The 14,042-nt window shown below is 37.1% G+C and overlaps 1 protein-coding gene across 4 annotated transcripts in view; it reads right to left on the bottom strand.

Annotated features, from left to right (window-relative positions):
* Nucleotides 1–819: 819 nt before the first annotated feature.
* Nucleotides 820–14,042, bottom strand: part of LOC128606891 (WD repeat-containing protein 49-like) — a 58,491-nt gene continuing 45,268 nt past the window's right edge. For 3 of the 4 annotated variants that reach the window (XM_053623418.1, XM_053623421.1, XM_053623420.1), the window contains 5 exons: nt 11,429–11,626; nt 10,239–10,426; nt 7,714–7,838; nt 7,300–7,446; nt 2,918–4,109 (listed from right to left, as the gene is read on the bottom strand). In XM_053623418.1, the coding sequence (XP_053479393.1) occupies nt 3,913–4,109; nt 7,300–7,446; nt 7,714–7,838; nt 10,239–10,426; nt 11,429–11,626 (855 nt within the window). In that variant the 3' untranslated portion in view covers nt 2,918–3,912. Of the gene's footprint in view, nt 2,475–2,917; nt 4,110–7,299; nt 7,447–7,713; nt 7,839–10,238; nt 10,427–11,428; nt 11,627–14,042 lie in introns of those variants that run through there. The other variant, XM_053623419.1, reaches the window with a different exon arrangement.

The following is a 14,042-nucleotide window of genomic DNA, read 5'->3' as shown; positions in this document are numbered from 1 at the left end:
GCGACCACATTGATTAAAGTCACTCATAGAATGATATTGCTTTCAATTGATGACAGGAGCTTCATTTTGACAAAACGCCCTTATACCAACATGAGTGTGGTCAATTGCTCCAATTACATTCGGGAAACTGTTCATTGCTGCAAATTGCACATTGATGTTGGCCTGTTCACCCCCCGTGTAAGGAAATCTGATGTACCAATTTTTCAATTTAAGGCAGACATGATGGAGCTTAAGGATGGCTGGGATATCCCTGACTTATCAGACATTTGGTTTTGGAAGCAACTGATTTCCAAGAATCCAAGTGTTGTTCAAACCTGTAAGTGACAGAAATTGTCTGGTTTTGCAATGTTGGTCTCTCAAAACCTGGGGCTTCTAGACTACCCCATAGCCCAGATATGTAATGAATATGAGAGATTGATGTCACATGCAGGGACTTGCCAGATATTCCTGGAGTTCCTATAATGTTGCCATAGGTCTCTTGGCAACCTCACTGATAAGTTTTAATTTTGTCCTTTCATCAGTTTTGCAGTGATGTTGATGATGTCACTTGTTGGTGATGGCCTTCATGGTGTTCCATGTGCATCTACTGTTTTGGAAATTCATTTTTACCCCTCTCCTGATTATCTTATCTTTGAGTGTAAGAAAAATGCTGCATAGTATTATTTACAGTGCTGTGAAAAAGTATTTACTGATTTCTTCTGTGTTTGTGTATATCTCATACTAAATTGTTTCAGAAATTAAAACAAAATCTAAGATAAAACAAAGGCAACCTGAGCAAACACAAAATATAGTTTTTAAATGATGGTGTTATGTATTGAAGCAAAAAGTTATCCAATACCAACTAGGATTGTGTGAAAATTTATTTGCCCCATAGCTACTAATTCCTCAAATCTATGAAAGTGCATTCATAATGGGTTTCAGCTGGACTAGACACAACCAGGCCTGATTACTGCAAACCCTGTTCAATCAAATCAACACTTAAATAGAACTTTTTCAACAGCATGAAGTTGGTTAAAAGATCTTACCCAGTAACACACTATGTCAAAGTTGAAAGAAATTCCACAAATGATGAGGAAGAATATCAGTATGAAGATTGAAATACATCAGTCTGGGAAGAGTTACAAAGCTATTTCAAAGTATCTGGGACTCCAAAGAACCACCGTGAGAGGCATTATCTCCAAATGGAAAAACTCTGCACAGTAGTGAACCTCCCCAGAAGTGGCCGAGTTTCCAAAATTCACAGCAAGCAAGAGCACAGCAACTGCTCATCCAGGAAGTCACAAAAGAGCCAAGGACAACATCAAAGGACCTACAGGCCTCTCTTGCATCAATAAAGGTCACTGTTCATGACTCTACTATCAGAAAGACACTGGGCAAAAACGGCATCCATGGAAGAGTGGTGAGGTGAAAACCACTGCTAACCCAGAAAAACATTAAGACTCGTCTGAATTTTGGCCAAACACACCTTGATGATCCTCAAATCTTTTGGGAGAATGTTCTGTGGACTGATGAGTTGAAATTGGAACAGTTTGGAAGACAGGAGCCCTGTTACATCTGGTGTAAACCAAACACAGAATTCCACAAAAAGAACATCACACCTACAGTCAAGCATGGTGGTGGAAGTGTGATGGTGTGGGCATGCTTTGCTGCTTCAGGGCCTGAACAACTTGAAATAATTGAGGGAAACATGTATTCTCCTCTCTACCAGAAAATCCTAAAGGAGAATGTCCGGTCTTCAGCCTGTAAGTTGAACCTCAAGTGCAACTGGATTATGCAGCAAGACAATGATTTCGGAAGCATTTGGTTGCAGTTATTGCTGCTAAAGGTAGCACAAACAGATTTTAAGTTTAAGGGGGCAATTAGTTTTTCACATGGGTGATAGGTGTTGGATAATTTTTTTTGCTTCAATAAATAAAAGCTGTATAATATGTTTACTTTTGTTTTATGTTGTATTTCGTTTGAAGATCTAAAACTATTTAGTATGAGATATACAAAAAAACAGAAAAAATCAGGATGGGGCAAATATGTTTTTCACAGCACTGTATTTCAGCGGTCATCAGCAACAAATACAGCTTTTATTTAACTATATTTCTCAAACAAGACTCCGCTCATTCTTCCCTACTGTAATGTAACAGTATGTTCTTATAGACGGTAAGCAAGTTATGCAACTATTTCTGAAAGGATGCTCCATCCTCACCTCATGGTCAGCTAGACCCAGAAACACCCAAACAGAATTAGTTATATAAGATGTTGATACACACTCAAGGTCAGACTTAATGCCACACTGAGAGAACACACTTCAAACGACACACACACAACTCACATCATAATCACAATCATAAATACTTACTACAAATCATACTAGGTAAATCAGAGTTTTTAATGTGCAGTAATAATAATACATAGTAGTAAACCTTTACTTAGAGAACTTTCATTTGGCTTTGTGGACTCCAGAGGTGCTGTCTTTGGCTTTCCTGTTATAATGAAAAATATGAAAAGACATATTCAGCAAATTTATTCACAAGACCAGATAGTTAAAAAATCATGAACATTTGTTACAACATTTAGGTTTTCACTTTACCGTCAAATATGAAATATTTTGTTGCAAATTGCTAAATAATCTAATGGCATATGACCAAATGTCATAATCCCTTCACTTGCACTTGTTTAGGGGAAGTACATAGCTTTTCATTTATAGGTTTAACTGGTTGTTTATCTGAGTTTGGGGTAAAATTGTCAGATTCAGGGGTGCCAACATCAACAGTTTAGCCATTTATGGTTTTTGACCACTTGCTACAGTGATATGGGAGACACATTTACTTTTGCTTTGTCCTGACTTGGTCTTGACTACTGTAGGTGAACTGTGAAACTGTGAAACCCTGGTCTTGTGAGCCAGTAGAAAAGAAGAAGGTGGCACTGTTGTCTCTTTAGTCTGTAAACAATGGAGGAGCTGATAATTACTATGTATAAATCTCACAAGTCTTCTCTGCCTTCTTTTTTTTTCTTTTTTTACTGTTGCCTGGCACAAATCTAGGGATAAAAAATTATTAGCAAGCTGCCATTAGCTGTACTTCCTCTCCAAAATCACACCTTCCAAAAACCTATTGTTGGTGTGTGCAACATGACAGTATCACGTGATAAGTCTATCTGTAACTGATTTGGGAAATAGAAATGGGCAGACTTACACTTATGTTAATTTTGTAATAATTGTATAAAGTAAGTATATACACTCAGTTTGTTGCATATAAATCCAAACAGTTCTGCAGATTGCAGTTAAAAATCAGTGTCATGTCATGGCAAACTAGCAACTGAATTTCCCAGAAAGCACCACGAACTACAAACATGGCCGACGACTACAACTCCCAATGGAACATACAGATATGTCACCTTCTCCTGAGGACTAAATCACAAACATCTGTTCTAAATCACACTGACGATCACAAAACACTACTTAAGAGACTGCTTATTCACAAGGTCTTCGTGAAGTAATACGTTCAGTTGCCATAGTCTCTGTGTATTACCAAGCCATTCCATTGTTTTGTCTATTCTGGTTTTGAGTCTGCTTTGCCTTTGATGTTGATTTCTGCCTTACTTGCGCTAGCCTGTTTGTCTGATCGACCTGATCCCCGCCTGTCTTTGTTTATGTCTTTTGCCTTGCCCTCTGGATATTATAATCTTCATTAAAGCTCTTAACTGCAATTGCATCCATCCTAGCCCTCATTATGTAACAATTGGTTGAACCACTTGATGTTTCCATTTATGCTGATGTAAGTCATCATGAAGCCATTCCATCCACTGGTACATTTAAAATAATAATAATATAATAAAATTTCCTCTGCCTGCTAACTTTTTCTTGTTAATATGTCTGGTACCTCTGCAAATTAAACTTGATGCTATGCATTTGCATGCTGCCTATTGCTTCCACTCATTACAAATGTGTTCCCAGTCTGAAAGAAGAGAGAGAAAGCTAAATACACACCCCATGCTCCTGATGGCTCTGCCATAGTTCCTTATCATGGTAACTTTCTGCATGTAACGCCGGGGCTTGTCCACCTGCTCCAGCATTTCTTTAGGAAACAAACTCTTTTCATCAAATGGTGCTTTTAAATCTGTTAGAGAGGGAGAGAAGTCCAAAATCTGATTTTGGTATGATTTTATTTCAGTTTAGAGCTGGGTTCCTTTTAGTTTCGTCAACTGTAATAACCACTTATACATATGCAAAGTTGAACAATAAACCCACGTGTATCTATTAGTTGCCATGGCTACTTTGTGACAAGTGTTTAGCTTTCCGAACTACCAACACTTTTCCAAGAAAAACACTTTTTCCAATGAAAACATTTACATTTAACTCCTTATATTTTTATTTACACCATCAAAATACTCATTACAAATCTTAACAGTCTCATCTCACCCAGCCAATAACTGTACGCTATATATTGATTGAATATGCTCAGTTTAGCATCCGATCTTGTAACTCCATATGTTTCACTAATTTTCTAACAATAAGTGGCTATATTTAATTAAGTCAGCCAGTTGTCTTTTCTAATGTCCATTTAGACCAGCATCAATTCCAGTAGCTAACATATCTGGCTAGGCAGCAAGTCAAATTCTAGGTATAGAAAATATTGTAAGTTTATATTGAATGAGATTGAATGATGTCTTCAGGCAAAATGATAACATTAGTTATAACATTAACAACTTCTAACATTAGTAATAAAAGTAACTTCTCACATGAAAACATTAACTTAATTTCATCAGTTAAAACATTTACTTTTTAATACTTAAGTACATTTAAAAGTAGCATTGTTTTTTTTAATTACTTTTCACTGGACTTTTTATATGTCCACTTTTATTTGAGTAGAGTTTTGACACATTACTTATTACTTACACACATACTTTCACTTCTCTCAGTACTTTGTACAGTACAACTATCTTAGAAGTATGAATATGATCACACTGAGACCTTAAGGCAAGACACCACAAGTAGAAATGGCAATTTTGGTCACATCCATCATCTTTCAAATTTTTGGATAAATTACTTCTATAAATGTCATCTCTTAAACTCAACAGGGAAATGTTTATTTCATTGTCTTTGTCCACTCTTGACCACAGCATTATTGGAAACTATATGAGAAGAAAAGGAAGACTTAAGCTCTGCACACTTGGCACCATTATGTACTATCATGATGCCATATCACGTCACACAGTATCTCACAAAAGTGAGTACACCCCTCACATTTTTGTAAATATTTGATTATATCTTTTCATGTGACAACACTGACGAAATTACACTTTGCTACAATGTAAAGTAGTGAGTGTACAGCTTGTATAACAGTGTAAATTTGCTGTCCCCTCAAAATAACTCAACACACAGCCATTAATGTCTAAACCGCTGTGAAAATGTCCAAATTGGGCCCAAAGTGTCAATATTTTGTGTGGCCACCATTATTTTCCAGCACTGCCTGAACCCTCTTGGGTATGGAGTTCACCAGAGCTTCACAGGTTGCCACTGGAGTCCTCTTCCACTCCTCCATGATGACATCACGGAGCTGGTGGATGTTGGAGACCTTGTGTTCCTCCACCTTCCGTTTGAGGATGCCCCACAGATGCTCAATAGGGTTTAGGTCTGGAGACTTGCTTGGCCAGTCCATCACCTTCACCCTCAGCTTCTTTAGAAAGGCAGTGGTCATCTTGGAGGTGTGTTTGGGGTCATTATCATGCTGGAATGAAATGTCACAGTACATGTTGGCATTCATGGTTCCCTCAATGAACTGTAGCTCCCCAGTGCCGGCAGCACTCATGCAGCCCCAGACCATGACACTCCCACCACCATGCTTGACTGTAGGCAAGACACACTTGTCTTTGTACTCCTCACCTGGTTGCCACCACACACGCTTGACACCATCTGAACCAAATAAGTTTATCTTGGTCTCATCAGACCACAGGACATGGTTCCAGTAATCCATGTCCTTAGTCTGCTTGTCTCCAGCAAACTGTTTGCGGGCTTTCTTGTGCATCATCTTTAGAAGAGGCTTCCTGTCCTGTTAAACCGTTGTATGATCTTGGCCACCATGCTGCAGCTCAGTGTTAGGGTCTTGGCAATCTTCATATAGCCTAGGCCATCTTTATGTAGAGCAACAATTCTTTTTTCAGATCCTCAGAAAGTTCTTTGCCATGAGGTGCCATGTTGGATTTCCAGTGACCAGTATGAGGGAGTGTGAGAGCGATGACACCAAATTTAACACACCTGCTCCCCATTCACAGCTGAGACCTTGTAACACTAACAAGTCACATGACACCGGGGAGGGAAAATGGCTAATTGGGCCCAATTTGGACATTTTCACTTAGGGGTGTACTCACTTTTGTTGCAAGCGGTTTAGACATCAATGGCTGTGTGTTGAGTTATTGTGAGGGGACAGCAAATTTACACTGTTATACAAGCTGTACACTCATTACTTTAAATTGTAGCAAAGTGTCATTTCTTCAGTGTTGTCACATGAAAAGATATAATCAAATATTTACAAAAATGTGAGGGGTGTACTCACTTTTGTGAGATACTGTATATCCCTGAAAAGCTGGTGTATGTCATTTTCCTTTATAAACCTTTTACACCTTTATACAACTTTTAAACTTACTAGAGTTATGGTCTATACTTACTAGAGTGGAAACACATTAACCACATTGTATTTTTAAAACTGTTTCTCAAAATAACTTTTTGGTATTAAAAAACAAAAATCTCTATATATTTTAGAATTAGAAGGTTATTGCAGAGGAATTTCCCAAAATGGTTCATGTGTTTCCACACTAGTAGTAAGATTGTTGTTGGATCTATATTGAAAAATGTATGATTGACCCTATACTGGAAAATGCCATTAAATATTTTTTTTTAGAATAACAGTGCATGGCATTTTCTTGATGGAATTCCTAAATTTTTTCTCCCGAGAGCATCTTCAAATTTAAGTCGTTATTTTAATGACTTCGTTTTATTAAGAGACTTGGTTTTATTAAATAAGCAAATTTATTTTTAGCATATTTAGTTAGACAAAGTCTCATTTGCATCAATAAATGCAAAACAACACATAGTAATATCAGTATCTCTTGTTTGTTGTTATTGTTGTTGTTTTTATTACCCTATTCACCTGTAGGATCTTGCCTTAAACAGCTCTATTTTTTATTTTGCCTCACTTATAGGTTGCTGTAGATAAAATAAAATAAAATAAAAAGTCAGCCAAATAAGTAAATAAACATAAATTGAAATTAAGCAAATGAAAGCACTGATTAATTGTGAATATACCCTACTTTCTCCAGTCACAGGAAGAGGTGGAGGAGTTGGAGAGGATGAATCCCACATCTTCCCAAAATATAAATGAGGATTGATGATGAAGTCAGGTTTGCTTAGCTCTCCTAGTGAAGCCAGTTCCTCAACTCGGAGTTTGCTGAACACCCCTTCAGATATACATAGTAACATTTAGGCAAGTATTACATGAGAAAGGAAAAAAAAAGCAGTAAATCTCAGGAAACTCTTTAGGCTCTGTCTGAAAAATTAAATACAATTGGTCATGGTAGTGGAACCGATTGTAGTTAAACCATAAACACAACTTATAAAATACCATTTCAGCATTTATACAGTGACAAAGTCGAACTGTGGGGAGTGTAACCCTGCAAACAGGTACATAAACAAAAAAATGTAGGAGAGAATAAACTGTGACTGACCAATAGTGGTAACACAGACACCATTAACATTTTGAAGCTGTGTGCTTTCATTCTGCTGGATCAAAGCTCTGTGGATTCTTCTGGATCTCTGCCCTGTGGTGTCATCATCAAGGGTATTGTGTTGCCTAGAACACAATATATACAATGATAACGAGCTGGTGGTGAGTTCCATTAAAATTTGACAGAACTGCTACTTTGACCATGGAGTATGCTGAGCCACCACTGCCCTGGTTGGGATGGCAGTCCATAGCAATGCACTACAAAACACAATTTCCCACACTAATTCACACCTAGGGGAAATTTATAATAGGTGAAAAAAAACCTGGGGGAATCCCACATGGACATGGGGAGAGTATGCAAAACTCCAGGCTCATGACTGAATACAATACTGTATTTTAAAATGTGATTTATTCTACTTTCTATGCCGCTTCTATGAAAACCATATGTATAATCACTTACAAATCATTATAACTCTTTATGAAAAGGCATTACAGTTTGTAGTGTTGTTTATAATGCATTTATTACTTGTTAAAAGTAATATACGTATTGCATGTAACACATTATATCATCATTATATCTTCTTATGATGCACTATGCAAAGTGGGGCTTGGTGATGTAACATGAACAGTACTTAATAATGTATAATAAAAATTTTCTTAATTAATTATAACCATTTGTATATAACAATTATGCCATATGAATGCATTATAACATGATATAAACATGTTCATAGTTTATTATAGATTTATAGAAACTGTTTCCACTTTATAGCACAGATTAATGTAATATGTTGTATCACCACATGTTTTAAGCTACAGTTACTGTGTAACCACAAAGAAAGAACACTGTTCACTATTTCCAAGTCAAAATCAATTGGTTGGATGTGATTATCACAAAATCAAATGTGGCCACTGGATTTAAAGAACATAGTTAATGGAGGAGTACATTTCCATGTATGGTTTTTTTATGGGTGTCTACAATGTAATGAAATGACTGTACACAGCTAAATCTGAAACATGATAGAATACGAAGGTATGTAGTAGAAGATTATTGGTCCAGCATGGCACTGTATCAACAGACCTATGGTTTTACCTTTACTGCTGCTGATTGGCTGATGTATTTTTTTTTCTCATAATGACATGACACCGTGCAGTTCTGAAGTGAAAGTATCTGGACTGAATTCTGGCAAAATGAGATGAGGCTACTGAGTTCAAGGAACAAAGGAAAGGACAAAATGTCATATTTCACGTTCTTATTCAAGTTCTGAAGCCTAAGTAATGAATTTGGCTGGTAATTTTAAACTTAACTTCCTGCTGCTTTATTAAAGAACATGGCAGCTTTCCATCAGAGAGTTCAGCCAATGTGCAACAATTCTTCACTACACACGTAGAGAAGAGATTACACCACACACTCACTACAGTGATCGTGCTGCTTTTGTTTATCACTGAGAACATGTTATGAAATGGATAATTCATTATAATCAATCACGTACTTCATAAGATGGGCAAAAAGTTAATGAAACTACTATTCTGTCACTTTTTTTAAAGAAAGTACACATTAAGAACATTGACAGTAAGGCCATTTCTGAGCAGATGAGTGTGAAACAGTGAATGGAATTACACACATGCAAACACACACACCCATACACATTTTTGAATGGATTTTCCATAATCAGCATCAAATCAGCTGCTAACAGTAACAGACAGAGAAGGAAAGAGTATTTAATTTACTTTATCAATCACCCAGATGTGAAAACATTAATGAGCTTGCATGGGAATCATGGAATAAAAGCTCTCAAGTGGAAATGAGCCATCTGCTGGCATTTACCCAACATCTGTCTGGTTCCTATTTATCCCATATTAAATGAGAGAAAAGGAAGAGGGAGAACTAGCTGGCTGGAAAGTACCTGAGATAAAGAGAGATAGAGCAGAGAGAAAGCTAAAAACGCAGTGAGGAAAGATACAGAGGTGGTGCAAACTGAGGGGACAAAGAGAGATAGACAGAATGAGTGAAAGAAAAGATACTGGAAAGAGATGAAGTAAGTTATAGAAAGGAGGAGGAAAAAAAGAAAGACAGAAGGGGGACATGAACTCAAGAGAGATAGAGAGCTGGGGTATGAAAGAAAGATGGCTGCATAAAGGGGGAGACAGATATAAACAAAGGAGTGATATGAAGGTGGGAGGAGAGAGAAAAAGGAGAGAGTGGAGAGAAAACAAAAGATGGACAAAAGAAAAAAAAAGAGATATGGTGAGAGATAGGAAGGACACAACCAAGAAAAAGAAATGGGAGGAACAGGTAGAGAGATGATGAATGGATAGGGAGAGAGAAAAAAGAAAAGCAAGAAAAAAGAAAGGAGGAGGTGAAGAGGAATAAGGGAGGGTGGCAGGGAGGAAAATAAAAGAGGGAGAAAGACATGGAGTGATGATAATGCTGTTGTTGACTTGTACACTTTGTGCCAGCATCTCTTCTTCACTGCTCAACATCATACACACACACACACACACACACACACACACCTTACTCACAGTGTGTAATCTTTCTCCTCCTCAGTGTGTGTATTGCTCTCTGATCTCTCAGCATGTTGAGAGCTCTGTCCAGGCTGTGTTTCCTGCAGATCTGTTTCTGTCCCACTCTCTGTGGTAACCTCTGTGCTCACTTCCTGCTCTCTCCTCACAAACACTTCACTGATTCCCACCAGGTTCCAGTGCACATCCTGAAAGGAAAGCTGGCTCTATTATTGCAAACTGTATTCATGTCATCACCAAGACTTAATATCCTAACAGAGCTTTCAGTGGTCCCTCTGACCCTAGATATAGGAAAGCAGTAGATGTTGCATTAGCCATCATTGCTAGCTAGTGTGACCAATCACCTCATCCAACTTATTGGAAGGAGAGGGATTTGATTTTAAGCCAGTTAAAGTTTATGTTGAGATGCATGTCTATCCTGATAAAATCAGCTTGTGACCTTAATATTATAAGGTCTATATGGGTGAAAGTGCTATTTTGAGATATGGGACAGTTTTTGAACACTAGCCAAATATAACATCAAATAGTGTTTGGTTTGTAAGGATCTATCTGTCTGTTTCTTATTAAGCAGTCTCTTAGTCTCACTAATAAATATTAACAAACTCAACAGAGGAAAAACATTTTGAGTGAATTTATTGTATTTTCCTGAATGTATAACCTAATATCTAAAATACAAATAAAAATCACTTTTAAAATCTGAAGTTGTTCCTAAATATTTTTACCATGAAATAATATTGCAAACCAGTACAATAGACCTGTACAGTACCTGTTTTGTACACTTTCTATTACTGTAATGTAGCATACAGTATGTTCATCCTGGATGATGATTGGCTGGCAGATAGAACCTTGTAAAATTAAATTTATCTGCAAGTTTGAAGATACTTTGGAAAATTAACACTTCAGGACAATAATGTGCCCCCACCCCCGACCCCTCCATGATGAAGTTTATGTGGTTAACTCATTTTCGACCAAAATGCCAGACAGAACCTTACAATACTAAAGTCACCATATCCAAAACAATAGTTAATAACTTAATAAGTTATAGATAATGTAAATGGTTTTAAATAATTAGGAAAATCTAGGAAACTGTTTGGCAAATTTATGTAGCTAGTGTTAATTTACTAAATACCTCCTTTACTGGGACTGACAAGTACAAACACTGTGCCTATTTTACACAGAGTGAAACTAACCTGTCCAAATGTCCCTATAGTTCCTCCAGGCAGGTAGCTGAGAGCCAGACTGCAATCAGCCGAGGCACTGAGGAGAAAGAGACGGCCACTATGGACGCATATTTCCAAGTGAGTGATGCAGTCAACATGAGGGTGGAGGCTCGATAGCATCTCTGGTGCCTGATTGATTACACTCTCAGATGGTTGGAGACAATATTTCTGAAACAAAAGAAGAACCGGGAGAGAAGATGTGTTTCATTACCGTTTTCAACACACTGTCATCAACTTCAACTCAGAAATGTGTATCATCTTCGTTATCCAAATTTAAGGAAGCGTGTGTAGTGCGCACTCAAAATCTGAAGGTAGAACAACAGAGCTCAAGTGATTTCATCTGATGTTTACACACTCAGGCTGACAAAAATGTGCAAGCTGATTTACTAACAGGGGCTAAGATTAAGTCTTTCATATGAGCAAAAAAAAAACCATGCCCGTCTCACATATTCACACTACTGAATATGTTTGGGGTGTTTTGATCTAAAGGTGTAAATTAGAGCAGAGTCTATGCAAATTGATTAACTTAGAAACCGTGATGCAATTTGAAACTCTCTTTGGGAATGGTGATTTTGTGTGCAAATTCATGTCCAATATGCATGTATTAATTTTGCAGAAGCCTGTTTCTGTCAGATTTTCAGAATGGATCTTGGTAAAATTATGGGCTCAATTTCCTTCATGCTCATGTACAGAGTCTGCTTGATAACCCGCTAGCATGATCAATCAATTAATCAATCACTTTATTTATAAAGCACAATAAAAATAACACTAGTTGACCATTGTGATGCACAACCAACTACAAAAACTACAACATCCTAAAAAGAAAAAGTACAACCCCACATAACTGACAATGTCTTTGAAAGATATATGCTGTAAATTCAAAGACACACCCTAGCAATGTTACTGAGCCGCACCTGATGCTTAATAACGCTTTTTTGATTACACTTACAGGGAGGGTTTTTTTTTTTCCCCCCAAACATATCCTGTCAGGTTCCTCTTGTTGCCCAGTTGGTGGATATTAGCACGGAAGATTATGAACATTTATAAGTATGGCTTTAAAATCCTCAGAAATCTTGTCAGGTTAGCTTGTGTTCGCTATCTGCCTAACAATGTATGAAAGCTGAAAACATGAATGCTCATAACTTTCTTTTTTCCTACTTCAAGGCCAATTATGGACTGATTTATTATTTTTTTAAGTGTGGTCTTGGGGGAATAAAACTAAATCTGAACACAGACAATCAATTGTAAGAGTTTTGAAATATTACAGCTATAAACAGCTTCAATTGCCATTTTGAAAAAGAAATTGCATCAGACTAAAGCAATGCCTTCTGGCAGTGTTGCCATGTGCATGTACTTTCCTGCTTGAGTTATTATTCTTTCTTTGTTTGTAAGATGGGCATTTTGAATACATTTAATGATTTGTATCTATATTTTAAAACATACTTACCCTCAATTCATTACATCAGATTACATAACATTTAGATGACACTTTTTCTATATTTATCACAGTTTACAACAAATCTAATCAGAGGTCAGAGGGTGTTGATTAATTTTCTATAACATGACTCTGAAAGTAGTCCTGCTGATAACTGAAAGTATGGGTTTATATTAATGCATTCATTTTAACATGTTATTGTTTCTATACAGTGGATATAAAAAGCCTACCCCTGTTAAAATTGCAGGTAGTTTTCTGTTCTTTAGCTTTTTTCCACTTTCATTACCTAACCAATGACATTCAAACTCAAGTTCAAAAGTAATTATCATACAGCTGTCATTGATGAAGTGATTCTGATTAACTCCAAACAAAGATCAGCTGTTTCTGTAGGATTTTCTTGACATCTTCTTGGTTTCATCAGACTGTTGAAGCCAAAGTCTGCAAAGCATGAGCTTACAATGCATGTATCGCATCTCATTGTTGAAAATTATTGATCAGGAGAGGGGTACAAAATAATTTCCAAAACATTAGATGTACCATGGAACACTGAAGGCCATCATCAACAAGTTAAGAAATAAAAAGGCACTACAGTGACATCACCAAGAACAAGACATCCCTCCAAAATTGTTGAAAGGACAAGACAAACACTTAGCGGGGAGCCTGCCAAAAAACCTACAGCAACATTAAAGGAGCTGCAGGAATATCTGTTAAGTACTGGTCATACCCTGCATGTGACAATAACCTATTCTTTTCTTCACATGTCTGGCCTATGGGGTAGGCTGGCTAGACAGAAGCCCTTTCTCAGAAAAAGAAAGTCCAAGCCCACCTAATCACCTCAAATCATGTGTCAAACTGTGTTATAGACTGATGAGACCAAGGTAGACTCTTTTGAGCATAATTCTAAAAGATATGTTTGGCACAAAAATAAGACAGCTTATCAGCCAAAGTACACTATACCCGTGGTGAAGCATGGTGGTGGCAGCATTGTGATCTGCTTTTCTGCTTCTTCATCTATTTTTGACAAAATCTGCAGACCTCTGTTAGACATCTGAACATGACAAATTTCAACTTTCAGCACAATAACGACCCAAAGCACAAATCCAAGTCAACAACAGGTGATGGAAGATCAATGTTTTGGAATGGCCCAGT

This window comes from Ictalurus furcatus, chromosome 4 (genome assembly GCF_023375685.1).
Source record: "Ictalurus furcatus strain D&B chromosome 4, Billie_1.0, whole genome shotgun sequence".
Taxonomy (NCBI): domain Eukaryota; kingdom Metazoa; phylum Chordata; class Actinopteri; order Siluriformes; family Ictaluridae; genus Ictalurus; species Ictalurus furcatus.
The sequence above is the reverse complement of the archived record's forward strand: the minus strand, read 5'-3'. Positions and strand labels throughout refer to the sequence as shown.